Below are 23406 nucleotides of genomic sequence, written 5' to 3'. Positions count from 1 at the left end.
TGCTCTCTGCATCACTTATTACATTCTGTGAGGGATGCAGTTTCCAAAATGGGGTGACGTGGTGGGGTACACTGTTCTGGCACAATGGGGGGCTTTGTAAATGGTCCCTGACTTCCATTCCAAACAAATTCTCTCTCCAAAACCTCAATGGCGCTCCTTCTCTTCTGAGCATTGAAAAAGTGAAAATGAAAAAATGGTGGTAACACCAGCATTTTAGTGACAATTTTTTTTTATTTTCACATCCAAACTTAGTGGACATTTGTCAAACACCTGTGCGGTGTAAAGGCTCACTGTACCCCTTGTTACGTTCCTTGAGGGGGTGTTTCCTATGCCATGTAGGGCTTATTTTGGCTGTTCTGGCACCATAGGGGCTACTGAAATGTGACATGTCCCCCCAAAAACCATTTCAGCAAAATTTGCTTTCCAACAGCCAAATGTCTCCTTCTCTTCTGAGCATTGTAGTGCGCCTGCAGTGCATTTGATGTCCACACATGGGGTATTTCCATACTCAGAAGAGATGGGGTTACAAATTTTAGGGGGCATTTTCTCCTATTACCCCTTGTAAATGTAACTTGTGGGGGAAACCAGCATTTTAGTGAAAACAAAAAATAAATTAAAGGGGTATTCCAGGCAAAACCTTTTTTTATATATATCAACTGGCTCTGGAAAGTTAAACAGATTTGTAAATTACTTCTATTAAAAAATCTTAATCCTTCCAATAGTTATTAGCTTCTGAAGTTTTCTGTCTAACTCCTCAATGATGATGTCACGTCCTGGGAGCTGTGCATGATGGGAGAATATACCCATAGGAACTGCACAGCTCCCGGGACGTGAGTCATCAGAGAGCAGTTAGACAGAAAACAACAACTCAACTTCAGAAGCTAATTACTATTGGAAGGATTAAGATTTTTTAATAGAAGTAATTTCCAAATCTGTTTAACTTTCTGGAGCCAGTTGATATTTAAAAAAAAGTTTTGGCCTGGAATACCAGGCCAAATTTTTTTTATATATATATACACATCCAACTTTAACAAAAAGTCGTCAAACTGACTCACTGTACCCCTTGTTACTTTCCTTGAGGGGTGTTGTTTCCCAAATAGTGTGCCAAGTGGGACTTTTTTTTTTTTCTGTTCTGGCACCATAGGGGATTTCTAAATGTGACATGCCCCCCAAAAACCATTTCAGAAAAACTCACTTTCCAAAATCCCCATTGTCGCTCCTTCCCTTCTGAGCCCTCTACTGCGCCCGCTGAACACTTTACATACACAAATGAGGTATTTCCTTACTCGAGAGAAATTGGGTTACAAATTTTTAGGGGGATTTCTCTTCTCTTACCCCTTGTAAAAATCCTAAAACTGAGTCTACAAGAACATGCGAGTGTAAAAAATTGAAGATTTTGAATTTTCTCCTTCACTTTGCTGCTATTCCTGTGAAACACCTAAAGGGTAAACACACTTACTGAATGTCATTTTGAATACTTTCAGGGGTGCAGATTTTATAATGGGGTAATTTATGGGGTATTTCTAATATGAAAGCCCCTCGCATCCACTTCAAAACTGAACTGTTCCCTGAAAAATTCCGATTTTGACGCTGAATTGCTGCTGAACTTTGAAACCCTTTGATGTCTTCCAAAAGTAAAAACATGTCAACTTTATGATGCAAACATAAAAGTAGACATATTGGGGGACATTTACTAATCTAGTCTATTCTGGGTATGCTTATAGACCAGCGTATGTGGTAGTCTCCTGTCTATTGTGCTCCTAATTTATCAAAGGTCTCACAGCCCTTGATAAATTCTGTGCTCAGACTTTAGGGTCTACAGCTTAAACTGCATTTAGACCTGCTCCAACATGGTCTGACATTTCAGCGTATTTTGGGCAGATGCGACTTGTCGCACAAAAGTTGCACTTGATAAATTCAGCACCAATGCATTTTCCAATGCATTTCCATCTAAAATAGACTTGCATGCATCATGTTCTAAAAATCCTCTACAGCAAAAGTCGCAGAAAAGTCGCACATATTTAGACTGCGACTTTCTGTGCGACAAATTTAGACAGGAAAAAACTGTCTAAATCCTTTGATAAATCTCCCCCATTGTATATGTTAATCAATATATAATTTATTTGGGATGTCTATTACAAGCAGAGAGCTTCAAAGTTAGAAAAAAAGCTAAATTTTCAAATTTTTCATGACATTTTGGAATTTTTCACCAAGAAATGATGAAAGTATCGGCGGAAATTTACCACTATGTTAAGTAGAATATGTCACATAAAAACAATCTCGGAATTAAATTTCCACTTTCGTTTTTCCCTCCTTACTAGAGATGAGCGAACTTACAGTAAATTCGATTCGTCACGAACTTCTCGGCTCGGCAGTTGATGTGTTTTCCTGCATAAATTAGTTCAGCTTTCAGGTGCTCCCGTGGGCTGGAAAAGGTGGATACAGTCCTAGGAGACTCTTTCCTAGGACTGTATCCACCTTTTCCAGCCCACCGGAGCACTGGAAAGCTGAACTAATTTATGCAGGAAAAGTCAGCAACCACCGAGCCGAGAAGTTCGTGACGAATCGAATTTACTGTAAATTCGCTCATCTCTACTCCTTACCTTTTAAAAATCATAACCCTTTCAATTTTGCACGTAAAAATCCATATGATGGCTTATTTTTTGCACCACCAATTCTACTTTGTAATGACATCAGTCATTTTACCCAAAAATCTACAGTGAAACGGAAAAAATCATTGTGCAACAAAATGGAAGTAAAAATGCAATTTTGTAAATTTTGGGGGCTTCTGTTTCTACGCAGTACATTTTTCATAAAAAATGACACCTGATCTCTATTCTGTAGGTCCATATGATTAAAATGATACCTTACTTATATAGGGTTGATTTTTTATTACTTCAGAAAAAAATAACTACATGCAGGAAAATGTATACGTTTAAAATTGTCCCCTTGTGACCCCTATAACTTTTTTATTGTTCCATGTACAGGGCGGTATGAGGGCTAATTTTTTGCGCCGTGATCTGAAGTTTTTATTGGTACCATGTTTGTTTTGATTGGATTTTTTTTTATCGCTTTTTATAAAAAAAAAATTATGTTATAAAAAGTGACCAAAAATATGCTATTTTGGACTCTGGAATTTTCTTGCGCATACGCCATTGACCGTGCAGTTTAATTAACAATATATTTTTATAGTTCGGACATTTACGCACGTGGTGATACCACATGTTTATTTTTATTTACAGTTTTTTATGGGAAAAGGGGAGTGATTCAAACTTTTATCAGGGAAGTGGTTAAATTATCTTTATTAAAGGGGGTATTCCAGGAAAAAACTTTTTTTTTCTATATCAACTGGCTCCAGAAAGTTAAACAGATTTGTAAATTACTTCTATTAAAAAGTCTTAATCCTTTCAGTACTTATGCGCTTCTGAAGTTAAGGTTGTTCTTTTCTGTCTAAGTGCTCTTTGATGACACCTGTCTCGGGAACCGCCCAGTTTAGAAGCAAATCCCCATAGCAAACCTCTTCTAAACTGGGCGGTTCCTGAGACAGGTGTCATCAGAGAGCACTTAGACAGAAAAGAACAACCTTAACTTCAGAAGCTCATAAGTACTGAAAGGATTAAGATTCTTTAATAGAAGTAATTTACAAATCTGTTTAACTTTCTGGAGCCAGTTGATATATAAGAAAAAGTATTTTCCTGGATAACCCCTTTAACTTTTTTTGTTCACTTTTTTTGTGTAGTGTTATAGCTCCCATAGGGGGCTATAACACTGCACACACTGATCTTTTACACACATCACTGCAAAGCCATAGCTTTGAATTGATCAGTGTTATCAGCGGTTGATTGCTCAAGCCTGGATTTCAGGCTTGCAGAAATCAATTGCCGTTTGGACATGCAGGTAGCAGGTAAGGCACCCTCCTGCTGCGTCCTAGCTGATCGGAACATCACGATTTTATCACGATGTTACGATTAGTCCGACTGAGCTGCTGGGATGCTTTTACTTTCACTTTTAGACGCGGCGATCAAAGTTGATCACCGCGTCTAAAAGTGAAAGTAAAAGCATCCCAGCTTATCCCAGCGTTAAAAGAGTACTCTTGTGCAGAGTATTCCTGCTCCGTCCTGCAAAAAAAATGAAAATAAACCATCTCTCACCTTCCTGGGTTCCCGTGGAGCGCCACTACAGCTGACCGGTCCTCCGGTCCATCTTCTTCAGTTTAAACCGTGGTTCAAATCGTTCTCAAGAGCGGAGAGCGACTTAAACCCTGTGGGTCCCGTTTTCTACAGCCAGGACCCACGGCTAATGCCAGGCACACCGATTAGGCCGATGCCCAGCATTAACCCTTTAGACGCTGCAATAAAAGTTGATTGCGGCACCTAACTGAATGTGAAACTATCCTGGCAGCTCAGCAGAGCTGATCGGGACTATCGTGACAGAATCGCGATGTCCCGATCAGCTTACTGTACAACAGGAGGGTCCTCACCTGCCTCCTAGATCGGCGATCTACAGCAGAGCGCCAGTAACACTGATCAATGCTATGCTATGACATAGCATTGAACAGTGTGTGCAATCAAAAGATTGCATGGTATAGCCCCCTAAGGGGGCTAAAATAAATAAATAAATAAGTAAAAAGTGGTAAAAAAAAAATGTGAATAAGCCCCTCTAATAAAAGTTTAAATCACCCCCCTTTTCCTGTTTTTTAAATAAAATAAAGTAATAAAAAAACAATCATATGTGGTACCGCCGCATGCGTAAATGTCCGAACTATTAAAATATATAGATAAACCACACGGTCGATGGCGTACACATAAAAAAAATACCAAAGTCCAAAATTGTGAATTTTTGGTCACTTCATAAACCATACAAATATTAATAAAAAGCTATCAAAAAGTCCCATCAAAACAAAAATGGTACCGATAAAAACTACAGACCATGGCGCAAAAAATAAGCCCTCATGTAGCCCCATACGTGGAAAAATAAAGTTATAGGGGTCAAAAGATGACAATTTTAAACAAATTTTGGTGCATGTAGTTATAATTTTTTTTAAAGTATTAAAATAAATAAAACCTACATAAATTGGGTACTCTGTAAACGTGGGGACCTACAAAATAAAGTTAATGTGTCATTTTTACCGAAAAGTGCACTATGTAGAAACGGAAGCCCTAAAAATTAGCAAAAGGGCGTTTTTTCATTTCACGCCACAAATCATTTTTTTTCGCAGCAGATTATGTTATAAAATAAGTTATGTCATTATAAAGTACAATTGGGGACACAATGGGAGGATTTATAGTGCAGTATGGAATTCATGGAGGTGGATTTTCTGAATCCAAAGGTAATTAAAGAATTATTAACAACTTCAATCTTCCCATCCAATAATTCCAACACTGTGTCACCGAACATGGATGTAAATGTCATGTTGACATTGTTGCCCTCATTTAAATATTGGACAAAAGCTGAGAATTCTTCCTTCGTACCTTCCCAAACGACAAAATATGTCATCCACGAAACGGAGGAAATTTTTGATGAATGGATGATGTATGACGGCATGACGTATGGCCTGACAAAGCGCTATGTGCGTGCAACGGTCCGTCCCCCGCCTGTGTATGCCGCTATGTTTTTACTTGAATAAGAAGAAACACTTTGAACCATCATCCTGGTGAGTGCAGCGTTTATACTTCTCTAACCGGTTACTGTCATTATGCATAGTATTTTCATATTTCTACAATAAGGCAGTAGCTGAAGTAAATATGTTTGCACCTCAAGAAAACTGAATAACTGAAAATTCCCATCTTTTAACCAACTATTTGGTTTGGCCCATCTACCTGTTATGTACAACCATCCATATTAGAAACCTTAAAAGGGGTTATACATAACTTTTTTTTTTGTTTTTTTTTGTTAATTAACTGGTGCCAAAGTTAAACACATTTGTAAATTACTTTTATTTAAAAATGTTATTCCTTCCAGTACTTATCAACTGCTGTATTCTCCACAGAAATTCTTTTAGAATTTAATTTCTGTCTGACCACAGTGTTCTCTGCTGACACCTCTGTCCATTTTAGTAACTGTCCAGAGCACTGTGGTCAGAGAGAAAGAAAATTCAAAAAGAAAAGAACTTCCTGAGGAGAATACAGCAGCTGATAAGTACTGGAAGGAAAAATATTTTTAAATAGATGTAATTTACAAATCTGTTAAACTTTCTGGCACCAGTTGATGTTTTCCAGTGGAGAACTCCTTTAATTTATTATAATTTTTTTTAGGAGTTTTGGATCAAGCCTCTTGTAGCTTTGTACAAGTTTGAGTATCGTACTGAACAAAGCTAAACAACAGAAAATATAAATAAGCAAGCACACATTAGCTAGTATAGTGTCCTTAATTTAGAGCCTTCATTTAATACAAACTGTCAGAAAAATGCAGATGATTATTTCATGCATTTAGAAAAAAAAAATAGTAAAAAAACCAGTGTCACACCTTTGTTAGTTGAAGGATAGAGAGAACCACGCTGGAAGTAACTGCCTAGGGGAGATTATGAATTCTGTTTGTGTCAGCCAGACCTTATTATCACATAAAAAACTGAAGAAATAAGGAGAGTTACCATAATATGAGCATGTTAAGGCTGAAAGCATTGGGCATGGTTTTAATATGTAAATGTGTGGATGCTTTATTGCATTTTCTTTACTAATGATTTTGTAACTTCTCTTACAATATTTCCTCCGTACTTAATATTTTACAATATTTTTAAGTAGCATTGAATAGATACAGTAGACTTAAGCCACTCTAAGAAGGACAATTAGTTACTATCTGGACATGAGGGGACATAAACATTAACCCCTTAAGGACACAGGGTGTACTCATACCCTGTTTCAGAGTCCTTAAGGAGTCAGGGCGTACAGGTACGCCCTGAGTCTCTCCACTCCCTGCCGCTCACCAGGCGGGGACCGGAGTGAGAAGCCTGCTGAAATTATTCACCAGGCATCCCGTGACAATGGCCTGGGGGGGGTCCTGTGAACCCATGTCAATTCAGATCGCCGATTTGTGTGGATTCTGGGCTGATCAGATCTCTGGTGAACTGAAAATAGGGATGAACGGAGATGTCAGAGACCGCTCCAACCATCCTGAAGGATAGGAGCGAGGTGGCAGTGGTGCCACCTCCTCCTATCCCCTGCCATTGGTTGGTTAGGACTAACCGACCAATGGAAGGAGGGGGGGGCGGGAGGGTTAAAATTTAAATCCCCGCTCTGCCCACCCCTGGATGTCGGGGTAGACTTGGGATAAGATGGTGTGACCAGGGATTGCGGCAGGCAGCAGCGGGATCGGTGGCAGTGGAAGCAGCAGTGAAGATCAATGGTAAGTGATCTTCACTGCTGCCTTCTAGGAGATGCCAAACTACAACTCACAGCATGCCCAGACAGCCAAAGGCCATTTGGAGGGCCACAGTTTGGAGACCACTATACAGTGGTGCCCAAGCTGTAGCCCTCCAGATGTTGCAAAACTACAACTCCAAGCATGCCCAGACTGCCCAGGCATGCTAGGAGTTGTAGTTTGGCAACATCTGGCTCTTCAGTTTGGACACAGTGGTCTTCAAACTGTTCTCCTCCAGTTGTTGCATAACTACAACTCCCAATATGCCCTTCGGTTGTCTGGGCATGCTGGGAGCTGTAGTTTTGCAACAACTGGAGGCACACTGATTGGGAAAAATTCAGATTTTGAAATTTTTGTGAACATTTTGAAAATTGCTGCTATACTTTGAAAACCTCTAATGTCTTCAAAAAGTAAAAACTTTCTGATGCCAACATAAAGTGTTTGTGAATCAATATAAAATGTATTTGGAATATGCATTTTGCATACAAGTAGAGAGTTTTAAAGTTAGAAAAAAGTAAATTTTTCCAAATTTTCCTGAAATTTTTTGATTTTTCACCAAGAAAGGATGCAAGTAACGACGAAAATTTACCACTATGTTAAAGTAGAATATGTGACGAAAAAACTATCTCGGAAACATGAATAAACTGTAAAAGCATCCCAGAGTTATTAAAGGGGTTATCCACCATAAGGTGATTTTAGTACGTACCTGGCAGGCAGTAATGGACATGCTTATGAAGGATCAGTGATCATTGGATCTGTGCTAAATAGCCATGTTGTGAGATTACCATAACACTGTGGCTAGCTTTTTGTGAACTGGTATTTCCTGTTTGACTTTCTTTTTTTTGACTACAAAGCCCACAATTCCATTTTCCTCTCTCCCACACATCAGCCACCTCACCCATTGAAACATAAATGAGCTGCATCCATTCAAAGACCTGTGGCTTTCAATCAGGGTGCCTACAGCTGTTGCATTAGTTTCAGATTGATCTCTCTCCCACCAAGCGATCCCTCCACCCATTGAAGAAGACAGGCTCCCTGTCATTAGCTGACTAATGAGTCAGGTCTCGGCTGCATTGCAAGCTGGGAAAAATCAACAAGTCAACAGTCATTTTGTATGCTGTTAAAAAAAATATTGGAGTGAAAATCACAGAAGAATTGTGAGAAAACCGGTACAGACACTATATTATGAACGACATTAACATTACAGCCCCTGTAGCATAGTCAAATAAAAAAAAAATCCTGGAATACCCCTTTAATGCATAAAGTGACAGTGGTCAGAATTGCAAAAAAGGGCTCAGTCCTTAAGGTGAAAATGGGCTGAGTTCTTAAGGGGTTAAAGGTAGGTAATCTGTCAGTTCTAGATCAGCTTTCAAACTAAAGACAGCTGAGGTATGGCTATCAGGACAATAAAACCAATGTTACATTTAGTGGAGCTGATCGTGCTTCCAAAAGTTATCTCTAATTTATCAATCTGTCCAAGAGTAAAATGTGTTTAATTTGCCCATAGCAACCAATCATAGCTCAGTTTTTAATTCTCAAATTGCTTCTTTATTTGAAAAATGGGTAATTTGAGGTTTTATTTGAGGGGGGTCACTTTATATTTCATAAACATTTAATTATTTTATTTTTTCCAAAGTCCCTCTAGGGATTGATCAATGCTATGCTATTGTATAGCATCATTTACATCTGCACTCTACTAGTAAAGTTTGCCTGGACTAGCATGAACAGAGGTGAGGGCATCCAGCTGCCATAGAAACTGATCAACACCCACAACCATAATATAGAGGTGCAGATGGTGACCTTAGCCCTAGGTGGTTATGCTATACATGTATGCCTGATGTTGTTAAAGAGTACCTGTCAGAATCTTGTAAAATTTTATAATGCTCCCAGTTTACTGCTCCATCATGATAAACCAACCCCCGCCATTATTTTTATTACTTTTTAGTTTTCTATCTTGATATCTCTGTATTCTCTGCTCAGTCTCAGTCAGATTCACAGACTGGGAAGGGGCGTTCCCCAGCAGGCGTGACATCATATCAAGCCGTACAGGGGAGAACTTCCTCCCTCACTCTGCTACACACAGCCCAGATCAACTCAGTGTGAAATGAGCTATGATTGGCTAAGGCTGCACCCCCCTCAGCACTCCGGACTGCATTTCCTAATTTGAAACTTTTGCCAGACCAGCAGGAGTTACAAAGTCTGTTCAAGAAATGGGGGAAAATGTTCTCTGGACAAGTAGGAAAACTAGTGGCAGTTTTTTTTTTTTTGTTTAATAAACAAAACTTAATTTAAGAAAAAAAAACAAAGTACATTATAAAGATTTTTCATTTACCATAAGGCCTGCAATAGCAAAAAAAAATTTAATGACCGCTCCCATTTAACACCTTCAGAACAAGGGCATACCTTTGTCACCAAACGTTACACGCCCTCGTCCCGCTCTCCTTTTATGATAGGCTGACCCCGCATCATAGGGGCGTGGTCCCGGCGGACCCGTGGCTAATATCAGACATCACCGATCGTGGTGATGTCTGGCATTAACCCCTAAGACGCCGCAATCTAAGTTAATAGCGGTGTCTAAAATGGAAAAAAAATTTATCCCTGCAGTTCAGCAGAGCTGATCAGGACCACCACAGTGAAACCTCGGCATCCCGATCAGCTTAGTGGACGGCGGGAGGGCTCTTATCTGCCTCCTCACTGTCCGATGATTGCTAGGTTGCTCCAGACAGTCTCAGCAGCCTGGAGCAATGGAGCACCGATAACACTGATCAATGCTATCACTATGGGGGACTATAGTATTGTGTAAAAAAAAAAAAATTATGTGAATTAACCCCTTCCCTAATAAAAGTTTGAATCACCCCCCTTTAAAAAATGGAAAAAATAAATAAATATATAAACATAATAAAAACAAACATATGTGGTACTACCAGGTATACCCTAAACAAATTTATAAAAAAAAGAGATCAAAAAGTCCAATCAAAACAAAAATGGTACCAATAAAAACTTCAGATCATGCTGCTGAAAATGATCCCTTATATATCCCCACATGTGGAAAAATCTAAAAGTTATAGGGGTCAGAAGATGACAATTTTAAACATTCTAATTGTGGTGCATGTAGTTCAAATTTTTTTTTTTTAAGTAGTAAAATAAAATAAAACCTATATAAATTAGGTATCCTTATGACTGCATGGACCTAAAGAATAAAGATAAGGTGTACTTTTTACCGGAAGCCCCCAAAAGTTACAAAATGGTGTTTTTTCAATTTCACCCCATAAATATATTTTTTCTGGTTTCGCCGTAAATTTAGCGGTGAAGTGATTGATGTCATTACAATGTGAAATTGGTGGCACAAAAAACAAGCCCTCATATGGGTCTGTAGGTGGAAAATTGAAAGTGCTATGATTTATAGAAGGTGAGGAGGAAAAAACTAAAGTGCAAAAAATGAGAAAACCCGTGGACCTGAAGGAGTTAAGGAGTTTATTTACATAAGAATTGACATACCGTAACATTTCTTTCCTAAAAGGTGAACAAAAAGAGGTACAGTAACTGTACATTTGAATGAAAAGTAATGAACAACCTGATTGTTTTATGTTTTTACCTGTTATTTATCCTGATACTGGGGCATTACTGTGAGCATGCTTCCTAAGCTGTGACATCTGTGACATTATTGTCTGAACTACTTATAAAAAATTACTTTATATACATCAGAAATACTAAAAATGTTATAAGCTTTTCATGTTTTGAACTCGTTGCTGAAGGTGGTCATAACAGAGTGAACATTTCAAGTTTTGCTATGGGCTTCATGTAACAACCCTGATATCAGGGAATTTCTTTTAACAGTGTCACATTAACATAACCCCTTCATAGATGGGATCATCTAACTGACATGAAATCTTACTAGTAAATAAAAGTGCTGGTTTCATCTGAATATTGGTTAAAAATGAAACGCCAGAACTTGTGCCCTCCAGGTAATGTAATTTGAGTATGTACCTTGTGATCCTCAGCTAACTGCCAACTGAAAAGGCCATTCCCTGAGCAAACACGATCCAGGAAATGCCTTAAAAGCTACACACCTTCATTTGAAACAAAATATCTTACCACATGAGCTGGAACCTGCACCATTTTAGCAGCTGGGGTCCCTGGGCGCGGGTAAAACTGATTAATGAAGAGACTAGGGAATCTGTACTCCTCAACCAGTTTTAACGTCTCCTTAAAATCTTCATCTGTCTCTCCAGGAAAGCCACAGATGATGTCCGTTGCGATTGTAATTCCGGGCACTCTACAAGACAGATGGAAAAAACATGTTAAACTGTAGCCTAGGGAATTCACATTCTACTAAGTTTTCTACAACAAATTTCCCAGCGGTACACAGTTATTGTTATATTAACCACTTCTCTGCCAAAGGAAGCCAAAGCTATGCTAACCCTAGAGTGACCATATTAATAAAGTAAAGAAAATAATTGTATGAAGTGTTGTACGAAATGTCTACTTAAGGGAAACGGGTCAGTAAGGAAATGGTCAACTGAACCTAAAGACTAGCAAAGCTTTAAATCTTTCACCTCCAAACCCACCAGTAAATAGGTTAAAGACACTCCAGTTTTTATGTTCCTACTAATTAGCATATTCCTGCTGTAAGGCTGGGTTCACACAGTGCAATTTTTAAGTGCTTTTTAACCACTCTATTTATGTGCACGTTCAATGCAGGGTAAAACACACTATAAAAACCACATGTGCTTTACCATGAATTGCTGGCAATTGCAAATTTTGATTTGTAAAACAAAATAAAACAAGCATATTAAAACCACAATAAAATTGCAAAAAAAATTAATAAAAAAATTAAAAACATACACAGTTAAACCACAGCCTTAGAATATGTTTGTAAAATCACTAAAAGGATATACTGCACATTTTTCACAATAAAAAAAAAATTCAAGATTCTTGCAGCAAATAAATCAAGGCATGCCCCATCAGACACTGTAAGGAAGCATTCTCTGCTATTCTGAGGCCTGGAACAGCTGTGCCACATCTCTTGTTGAAGACTTACATACAACTACATTTCATATGTACAATGAATCCGTAAACTGATATAACTACTAAACACCAGAATAGTGTTTACAACTTGAAAGCAAAAGTCTGAAGTTAAAATTTACAGTAATCTTAAATATCATATTACCCTTGAAATAAAATTTTTGTCTACAAAGCACTCAAGCTAGGACCAAAGCGGTAGGGTGAGCAGAAAAAAAAGAGGGGAGATGTGGGCCAATAATTTTTTTTTTTTTTTTTTTATCAGGGGAGCATTCACTTTAATTAGCTGTTCGGTCATGGCTCACATTTATTGGTGCCATATGATAAATGACCGCATTCATGTATTTCCTGATATATTATGGTTTATGGTAAAAGGACCTTACCATGTTATATCAAGACTGTATAATTATTAAATGAAAAAGGGAAGTAAAAAGCAAAAGGATTATCCATGGAATATATTGGGTAAATCAGGCATAAGTCTTAATAAAATGATACAAAAATTCCAACTAAGAATTTCATAAAAAGCTAATGGCAATCTGCTAGAAGCCATTAGGTGCATTGAATGCAGGAAAAAAGTAATTAAAAGGGGTTTTGCAGGTCTGTACTGTGTAAGGGGTTTTCCAGAACTTTTTGACTAATGGACTATACTCCGGATAGGCCATCAATATCTGATTGGTGGGGTGCCAATGCTCTGCGCTCTGCTAATCAACTGTTCAGAAGAGCTGCACCTGGATGCACACTGTGCATGGAGCGGTTAGCACTAGGCTCTATTCATTGGTAGTGGCTGTGCCATGTTACTGTAGCCTCTAAGTAAATAAAAGGTCAGCTGCAGTAACATGGCTCAGCCACTATACAGTGTATAGAGCTGTGTGCTTCCACCTCCGTAGACAGTGTGCATCAAGATACAGGGGTGTCTAATAAATAGTTGATTAGCAGAGGTGTTTACATCACCGTTATTGACGGTGTATCCTATGCACAGCCCATCTATAACAAAGCCCTGAAAAACCCCATAAAAAAGTGCAGTGAGCAGTGAATGTTTTAAAGGGGTACTCTGGAGTAAAACTTTTTTTTTTTAATTGACTGGTGCCAGAAAGTTAAACAGATTTTTAAATTACTTCTATTAGCTGCTGAATACTACAGAGGAAATTATTTTCTTTTTGTAACACAGTGCTCTCTGCTGTATCACGAGCACAGTGCTCTCTGCTGACATCTGTCCCTTTTAGTAACTGACCAGAGCAGCTTATGTTTGCTGTGGGGATTTTCTCCTATTCTGGACAGTTCTAAAAATGGACAGAGATATCAGCAGAGAGCACTGTGGTCATGATGTCAGCAGACAGCTCTGTGTTCCAAAAAGAAAATAATTTCCTCTGTAGCATTCAGCAGCTAATAAGTACTGGAAGGATTAAGATTTTTTAATAGAAGTAATTTACAAATCTGTTTAACTTTCTGGCACCAGATGATTAAAAAAATAATAATAATTTCCACTTGAGTACCCCTTTAACCCCTTAAGGACTCAGGGTTTTTCCGTTTTTGCACTTTCGTTTTTTTCTCCTTACCTTTTAAAAATCATAACCCTTTCATTTTTCCACTTAAAAATCCATATTATGGCTTATTTTTTGCGTCGCCAATTCTACTTTGCAGTGACATTAGTCATTTTATCCAAAAATGCACGGCGAAACGGAAAAAAAAATAATTGTGCGACAAAATCGAAGAAAAAATGCCATTTTGTAACTTTTGGGGGCTTCCGTTTCTACGCAGTGCATATTTCGGTAAAAATTACACCTTATTATTCTGTAGGTCCATATGGTTAAAATGATACCCTACTTATATAGGTTTGATTTTGTCGCACTTCTGGAAAAAATCATAACTGCATGCAGGAAAATTTATACGTTTAAAAATGTCATCTTCTGACCCCTATAACTTTTTTATTTTTCCAAGTACAGGGCGGTATGATGACTCATTTTTTGCGCCGTGATCTGAAGTTTTTATCGGAACCATTTTTGTTTTGATCGGACTTTTTGATCACTTTTTATTCATTTTTTAATGGTATAAAAAGTGATCAAAATACGCTTTTTTGGACTTTGGATTTTTTTGCGCGTACGCCATTGACCGTGCGGTTTAATTAATGATATATTTTTATAGTTCGGACATTTACGCACGCGGCGATACCACATAGGTTTATGGGTTTTTTTTATGGGAAAAGGGGGGTGATTCAAACTTTTATTAGGGAAGGGGTTTAATGACCTTTATTAACACTTTAAAAAAAAAAAATTTTGCAGTGTTATAGGTCCCATAGGGACCTATAACACTGCACACACTGATCTTTTACACAGATCACAGGCGTGTATTAACGCCTGCCTGGATCTATGGAACGGAGCAGTCATTCGCCGATCGGACACCGAGGAGGCAGGTAAGGGCCCTCCCGGTGTCCGGTCAGCTGTTCGGGACGTCGCGATTTCACCGCGGCGGTCCCGAACAGCCCGACTGAGCCGGGTCACTTTCACTTTCACTTTAGAAGCGGCGGTCAGCTTTGACCGCCGCTTCTAAAGGGTTAATACCGCGATCGGCGATGTGTGGTATTAGCCGCGGGTCCCGGCCGTTGATGAGCGCCGGGACTGACGCGATATGATGCTTCATATCGCGGGAGCCGGCGCAGGACGTAAATATAAGTCCTGCGTCGTTAAGGGGTTAAAATATGTTCAGACCCTAAAGTCTGTGCAGATTTGTTTTTTGGAATTATTATGATTGTATGGTAGTTTGACAATGACATGACTTTCAAAGAACAGGCTCCAACCTGCAGACATGTGGGCCCAGATTCACTACAGTGGAAACAGACTGTCTTAAAAGGGTACTCTAGGGAAGTATATATAGATTTTTGCTTTTTTATGTACTTTGCTTAGTACCATATTTTCCAGCATATAAGACTACTTTTTAACCCCGTAAAATGTTCTCAAAAGTCGGGGGTTGTCTCATACGCCAGTGTGGTGTCCCGGTACCGTATTGCATCCAGTACCTAGTGTAGAGGTCCCCAAAGTCAGAGTAACTACGTTCAGGTATGGTTCCTCAGGTGGGACAGCCCCTAGTCGCCTCTTCTAAAGTCTATCTTTATTAATATATACATTTATTAATATTAATTATATAGGAATGTATATTATATAGGAATGTATAGTACTTAACTTGTTCAGCGTCGCACGACCTTCGGTCATGTGACCATGCTAGTTACCTCTATGGTATGTTGCAGGACCTTAGGAGGTCCTTGGGTCACGTGTCCCCAAATCTCTGTAATGGTGATTGACATTCGTTTGGACCAATCAGAGTTAGTCCAGCCCCTGTCCATATAAGGGAGCTGCGTCCAATTATCGCTCTCTTGGGTTGCTGCTCTCGTGGATGCCGGACTAACAGGACGGTGTGCTGCGCAACTTTCAAAGACACGCTAGGCCTCAAAACCTGCAGCCTCAGCAGAACCAAAAATCGTGAGTTTCACTCTAATTCCTGCTAATGCTAGCGTAACTACTGGACCGCAACTAACTCCCCTAAATCCAGTGGAAAAGCGCAATAGACTAAAAGACTTCTAAAGTCCCAACCATTGTCTCCAAAGGAAGCTGTTGTTATGATAAGAGAATATTATGTTAATGAAGTGTACAGAAAATCTTCAGTAAAGTTAACGCTGTTTACAGAAGCTTTCCGGTTGTGGACAATCCATTATTATTATCCACCTCAAACCCATTATCATCTACCTCCCTATCGTTCCTGGGAAGGGCAGCGGTAGGAAAAGCTTTATAGATTAGCCCTCACACTGGCATCACGAATAGCAAGGGTTAAGAAGCACCCTTTAATACCCTACACCCCCCAAGCTACTACACCAGGTGCTGCAGTTGGGGGGGATGCCTGCCATGGATTATCCATTCCCCTGGCGTCCCGGACGAGATTAATTTCCCCCATCACATTCGGCACTTCCCTGTGTCCCGAAAGATCTTTTTGGGACACAAGGATGTCCCGGTTACCTTTCTGCAGCCCTGTGTTAACTTTAAAAACGCAGAGGCCTCCGGGAGATAGTGCACGCAGATACGTCACAGACGTCCCGTGCGTAAGCTCATAGCAACAGTTGAGCGGAGCAGAGCAGAGAGGACACGCGGGCATGGTAAGTTACCAGCAGGTCTTTGGTTCAACGACCACCGCTCCTCCGGTCCCGGGACCTACTGCTATAGCCTATAGACCGGAGGAGCGGTGGTTGGAGCACTGAAGTGGGGCAGTACACAGACAAACAGCCTCCAGCCATACACTGCATATGGCTGAAGGCTGTATGTCTGTGGGGGAACTATACTGCCAACCAAATGTGGGGAAACAATGGTAAGGTGCCGTATCGCGGTAGAGGGGTAGTCTTATAAGGCGAGTATATCCCAAACTCTATATTTTAACTGTAAAACTTGGGGGTCGTCTTATACATCAGAAAATACGGGTTAGTACGTTTTAACTACATTGCTGGTCCATTTGAGGACACAATTCTGGTGCAGTCTGCCCCATAATCTCTGGTCATATCTTCTGTGTACTCAGAATCAGCAAAAATGTACAGTGCAAGTAAATGGTGTTTATTAAAAACAAAACAACAACTACAATAACAATCTGCAAAGATTTTAAAGTCAAAGTAAGGATTTTTAAAGCCCCAGAATACCATCAGAGATTCCCAAGGCAATCCACATATGTGTGCCTCATATAACATAGGGCTTTTGCCTATGATTTCTGCCAAATGGCAAAAAAGGTAGAGCTCTCCAATTGCAGTGTCTCTGAACTGTATTCCACATTAGATGAAAGTGCTTGCTTTTGGTAGGGGTATACATCATATTCTGTCATTACTGTACAACAGATTACAGAGTAGAAGACTTCAGCCTATACCACTGATATGTTAAAAGGGTCTATTGTATTTGTCTGCACAGCACATATGAAGCAGACAACTGTCACAGTCTAATATGCTCATATTAAGATGAACATGAAAGGAAGCTGATAACAGAATGATGGACATCAGCATTATATGATGCACAGAATGTAATAACTTCTACTTTATATATCCTGTTAATATTTCGGAAACTTCAGAACAATAATCTATATTCAGAAGGCTGATGAGAGCAGATGATGAGTGGAGTCAGCGGAGCAAGGCAAGGATTTATTAGTCTAAGTGTATTCAGTCCTTGTGGTGCTAAGAAATAAAATAAAGGCAGCCAGGATATGAGTGAAAAATAACACTGGACTGCTTGACATCTCCTGCATCATCCCAGACATTCCATAAAGACAGAAAAACAGAATGATTAGGGAATGATTAGTACCATCCATAATGTGACAATGCGGAGAATGCATAAAAAAGAAATAAAATAAAATCATTAAGTGCAAAAATATTGTTATTCACTAGTTATCCAAACTACTTCTATAATACTACTGGCAGCAGTCAAAGCCCTTAATACTAACTGTGCGAGCAGCTTAGGCTTGTGTTAAGTGTCTGTTCCCATGGAAACTGTTTATGGGAGCAACTAGATTCAATGAAATGTGCATCTGTTGCACTTAATCTTGGGTAAGAAAAACATATTTTAGAATCAGAAAAATGTATTCGTTCTGTTCAGTGACAAGGTTATGTTTATAACAGTAATTAGATTTGCCCAGGATTGATTATGCGCTGCACTTCTGGAATTAACTGGCTCTGCCGCAGCAAGAACATTAAATAAGAGCCAGCCATTAAACAGACTTGTAACATTTGTAAACCCGCAGTTAGGCACACAAAGAACTGTACCACACAGATACATTTGTGAGGAGAAGAAACTGTTCTATACATTTCTGGGCTCAGAAAATGAAACTATGTAAAGCAAGCGCACTTTTATTAGGATCAATAGGACCCTTCCCAATCTCTGTTTAAGATTTTTGCGCTCAGAAGTTACAAAAACGCATTAAGACACAGTCATATTAGAAGTCATTAAATATGACAAACACAACACCTGGCTATATCTTTATAATGCAATTCATCCTTCTAACATAATTCATGTCCCATCTTCCACTATATTATGAAGAACATATGTGCGCTGGTTGAACATTTAGCATATTACTGTACTATAGTAGGCAGAACAAACAGTACTACATTTTACGTCCACATATGGGGTATTTCCGTACTCAGGAGAAATTGTGTTACAAATTTTGGGGGGCTTTTTTTTCCTTTTACCTCTTGTGAAAATGAAAAGTATGGGGCAACACCAGCATGTTAGTCTGAAAATAATTTTTTTTTTTTTACACTAAGGCCCTGTTCACACTACGGAATTCCCGCGGAATTTCCGGGCGGAATTTTGCGGTGTGAACTTTAACATTAGTGTGAATGGGTTTCCGCGAGACCCGTTCACACTGCGGAATTTCAGCGGCGGACATTTCTGCCGCTGAAAGTGTTCCGTGCAAAGAAAACATGTTCATTCTTTGCGCGGATTCCGCGAGCACTGCATAGCCGTCAGTGGTGACGGCTCAGTGCCCCGCGGCCCTAACGCCGAAGTACTGGCGGCGGCGGCCGCCAGGCGGAAGCTCCGCTCGCGGAATTCATCCGCGAGAATTCCGACGTGTGAACGCACCCTAACAGGCTGGTGTAGCCCCTAACTTTTCCTTTTGATACAGGGTAAAAGGAGGAAAATCCCCCCAAAATTTGTAACACAATTTCTCCAGAGTGCGGAAATACCCCATATGTGGCCCTAAACTGTTGCCTTGAAATACGAAAGGGTTCTGAAGTGAGAGAGAACCATGCGCATTTGAGGCCTAAATTAGGGATTTGCAATAAGCAAATACAAGGATACAAGGATGGTGCTGGTCTCCACCAAAACCTTCAGCTGTTGCAAAACTACAACTCCCAGAATGCACTGACAGACCGTACATGCTGGGAGTTGTAGTTTTGCAACAGCTGTAGGCACATTGTTGGGGAACCACTGAGTTATTAAACAGACTCTAGCTCAGTGATTCCAACCCATGTGCCTCCAGCTGTTGCAAAATTACAACTCCCAGCCTGTACGGTATGAAGGGCCAGATATTGTAGAACTACACTGCCCAGCATCCCTGACTGTCTGGGCATGCTGGGTATTGTAGTTTTGCAACATCTGGAGGGCTACAGTTTGGAGACCACCATATAGTGCCACTTCAGATGTTGCAAAATTACAACTCCCAGCATGCCAACACAGTGGATGCTGAAAGTTGTAGTTTTACAACATCTGGAGGACCATAGTTTGGAGATGACTATACAGTGGTCTCCAAACTGTGGCCCTCCAGGTGTTTCAAAACTACAACTCCCAGCATGCCCAGACAGCCTTTTAGAAGGCCACAGTGAAGATCACTTACCAGCAATCTTCACTGCAGCCTCCCCACCGCCTCAATTTCCGGCCCCAGTCCTCCTGCCGCCGCCGCACGATGTCTCTGCCGTCGCCGATCGATGTCTGTACCGCCGCCACTGCTCCGGTAAGCCGGCCACTCCCTCCGCTCTGCCCGGACTTCGATCGGTGAGCAGAGCAGGGGAAATTAACTTTAACCCCCCCCCTCCCCACTGCCATTGGTTGGTCAGTCCTGAGTGACCAATGACAGGGGAAAGGAGGAGGTGGGACCCCTGCCACCTCGCTCCTATCCTTTAGGTCTCTGACAGCTCTAATCATCCTTATTTACCATGTGATCGGGTCACCAGACATGGGGGGGGGGGGGGGGAGAACAGGGATCCCCCTGGGCATTACCATGGGATGCCTGTTGATAGATATCAGCAGTCATCCCGGTCCAATCACTGCCCAGCGAGCGGTGGTGATCGGAAATACGGAGGATGTACATGTACACCCTCCGTCATTATGTACCAGGATGCCAGGGCGTACCTGTTCACCCTCCGTCCCCAACAGGTTAACTATATGACTATGAAAACAGTTTCTTCATAGAAGGGAATTTCTATTTGATTGCCAAACTAATACCTCTTCTATGAGAAAAGTTTTAGATATTTATTCAGTATAGGCAAGAATCCAACCACAAACATATTACTGAAGAGAAAATGGTTCAAAACTGGCTTAAGCAGAGAGTTAAAAAAACAAAACAAAAAACAGAACAACAAAAGCTGTTAGGATGTTTCCGTACAGTGTGAAATCTGGCACAGTTTAACTTACTCCATGTAGCTGTAATTACAGCACACATTTCCTTTGGTAAACAGTTTTAACAAAATCCACATCCAATGAAGCAGCTAAATGAAGAGGCACTAGGAGGTAAAATGGAATTCATTAACACCTTCCCCGCTTCTTGTAGCCCCCTGGTATTACTTTGTAAAATGACAATATATTCTGCTCTCGCAATCGCACACTTAACATTTCTTACGGCTTCCTCAACACTAATAAATATATACTTGTAGCTTGTGAAAGAAGTGGTGCATTGGCACTACGTGACAGGAGAACAATGGAAGCACCACCTGCTTTTTGGGTTCCTTTTCCTTGTAAATACAAAACATAGGTTGTGGCCAGCTTAAAATGGTCCGAACATTCAAACTGGCATATACAATCATGTACATTAATGATAACAGTTTTTACTTTCATCTGTTTAATTACATAAGTTGGTTACAAACCCTGAACAAAATACAGTTTAATAGCAGCATAGCCAGCATTGCACTGCCATGGCCTTATAGTTAGTCATGTTCTGCAAACTCAAGTTTTCTGATAATAATGCAGAAAATTCAAGTCTCCTGCATCATCCTGAATACCCAACCAGCAGACTATTTTACTACAACATGTGTACGCAGGTCTATATATGAATTACCTTTATTTTGCTCTATGGTTCCATGCAGATTTTCACATCAGTATGTTTCGCCTACATTTACTGTATATTGGAAACAGCACACATACTTTGTGTCAAAGTGAAAACATATCTGTTGTAGAAACGTTTGTAACTTTCACAGTCATCTAAACAGAGCTTGCAGAAGTCCATGCACATGCTACAGAAACAAGCTTGTTCAAATGTTTATGTGCCAGATTTTCTTAAGGAAAAAAGGAAAGATTTAACCCAATCTGCAGATAGCATGTTTCAGGGTATTTGCCCTTCTTCAGTACAGAGCAGGGTTGATCTGGCTTGTCAGGTGAGAAGATTATCGGCGTAGGTCAAAGGAGTATTGGTTCTCTTTGAGGAAAGCACCTTAAAGAGGTACTCCAGTGGAAAACAAATGTTTTTAACCCCTTAAGGACGCAGCCCTTTTTCACCTTAAGGACTGAGCCCTTTTTCGCAATTCTGACCACCGTCGCTTTACGCATTAATAACTCTAAAACGCTTTTACCGAATATTCTGATTCTGAGAATGTTTTTTCGGGACATATTCTACTTTATTTTGGTGGTAAATTTTCGGCGTTACTTGCATCCTATTTTGGTGAAAAATCCCAAAATTTCATGAAATTTTTGAAAATGTTGTATTTTTCTAGCTTTGAAGCTCTCTGCTTGTAAGGAAAATGGATATTGCAAATAAATTTTATTTTTCTTCACAAACACAATATGTCCACTTTATGTTGGCATCATAAAATGGACTTATTTTTACTTTTTGAAAAAATTAGAGGGCTTCAAAGTAGAGCAGCAATTTTCAAAAATTTCATGAAAATTGGAAAATCTGAAGGGACAGATGTTAGAGAACTATAACTCCCAGCATGCCTGGGCAGTCTAGACATGCTGAGAGTTGTAGTTTGGCAACATCTGGAGGGCTACCGTTTGGGCACCACTGTAACAGTGGTCTCAAAACTGTGACCCTCCAGATGTTGCAAAACTACAACTCCCAGCATGCCCAGACAACCTTTGGCTGTCTGGGCATGCTGGGAGTTGCTGTTCTGCCTTCCTAGTGGTTGCCACAGTAAAGATCGCTTTACTTTCACTTTCATTCCCCCCCGTCCCCCCATCGTTTCCCTACCTGAGCCGAGATCTCTGCAGTCCCCACGCCATCTTCAAGTAAGATACCGACCTCCATCTTCTTCCCCCGTTCTGCCCGACAACATGGGGTGGGCAAAACGGGGGATTGCCATGGCAACCCACTGTCCTGCGCTGCCATTGGACAGAATCAGTTCTGACCAATGGCAGGGGATAGGAGGAGATCGCAGCACTGTGACCTCGCTCCTATACCTCAGAATGATCGGGGCTGTCACTGACAGCTCCAATCATCCCTATTTTCCGGGTGATCGGGTCACCAGAGACCCAATCAGCCCGGAATACCAGAAAATCGCATGTCTGAATTGACATGCGATTTTCTGCGATCACCGACATGGGGGGTCTCATGACCCCCCTCGGCGATGTGCCAGGAAGCCTGCTGAATGATTTCAGCAGGCATCCCAGTCCGGTCCCCAACCGGCTAGCGGCGGGGACCGGAATTCACACGGGCGTATGCATACGCCCCACATCCTTAAGGACTCGGGATGCAGGGCGTATGCATACGCCCGGCGTCCTGAAGAGGTTAAAACAGCTGGTGCAATTAGTTTATACAGATTTGTAAATTGCTTCTATTTAAAAATCTGTATACTACAGAGAAAATTGTGTAGTTCTTTCTAGTCTGACCATAGTGCTCTCTGTTGACACCTCTCTTCGTGTCGGGAACTGTCCGGAGAAGGAGATGTTTGTAATGGGGATTTGCTTCTACTCTGGACAGTTCCTGACACAGACAGAGGTGGTCGCAGAGAGCACTGTGGTCAGACTGGAAAGAACTACACAACTTCCTCTGGAGCATACAGCAGCTGACAAATACAGGAAGGCTTAAATGTTCTAAATAAAACTAATTTACAAATCTAGACACAATGGAGAGGCTCCTGTCTGTCTGACCGTCACTAAAGACCCGAGCAACCCAACAAACACCTATACCCACGGTGTATAAAAATAGGGACAATATGTTAAAAGTAAATGGGGCTCAAAGGTCAAAGATATCTGGTTTAAAAATTAATATTTATTAATATAAAATGATAATAGATTAAATAGGGAATGTACAGGGCCCTTGTACTCCCCTAATTAATTTAATTAAATACACAATAATAAAATA

General features: G+C 40.3%; 1 protein-coding gene across 1 annotated transcript in view; it reads right to left on the bottom strand.

Annotated features, from left to right (window-relative positions):
• Window positions 1-23406, bottom strand: part of CDKAL1 (CDK5 regulatory subunit associated protein 1 like 1) — a 1066055-nt gene that overhangs the window by 184544 nt on the left and 858105 nt on the right. The window contains 1 exon segment of the mRNA XM_056521286.1: window positions 11452-11632. Coding sequence (XP_056377261.1) covers window positions 11452-11632 — 181 coding nt within the window.

Source organism: Hyla sarda, chromosome 5, assembly GCF_029499605.1.
Source record: "Hyla sarda isolate aHylSar1 chromosome 5, aHylSar1.hap1, whole genome shotgun sequence".
NCBI classification, from domain to species: domain Eukaryota; kingdom Metazoa; phylum Chordata; class Amphibia; order Anura; family Hylidae; genus Hyla; species Hyla sarda.
This window is presented reverse-complemented; position numbering and strand designations above follow the sequence as displayed.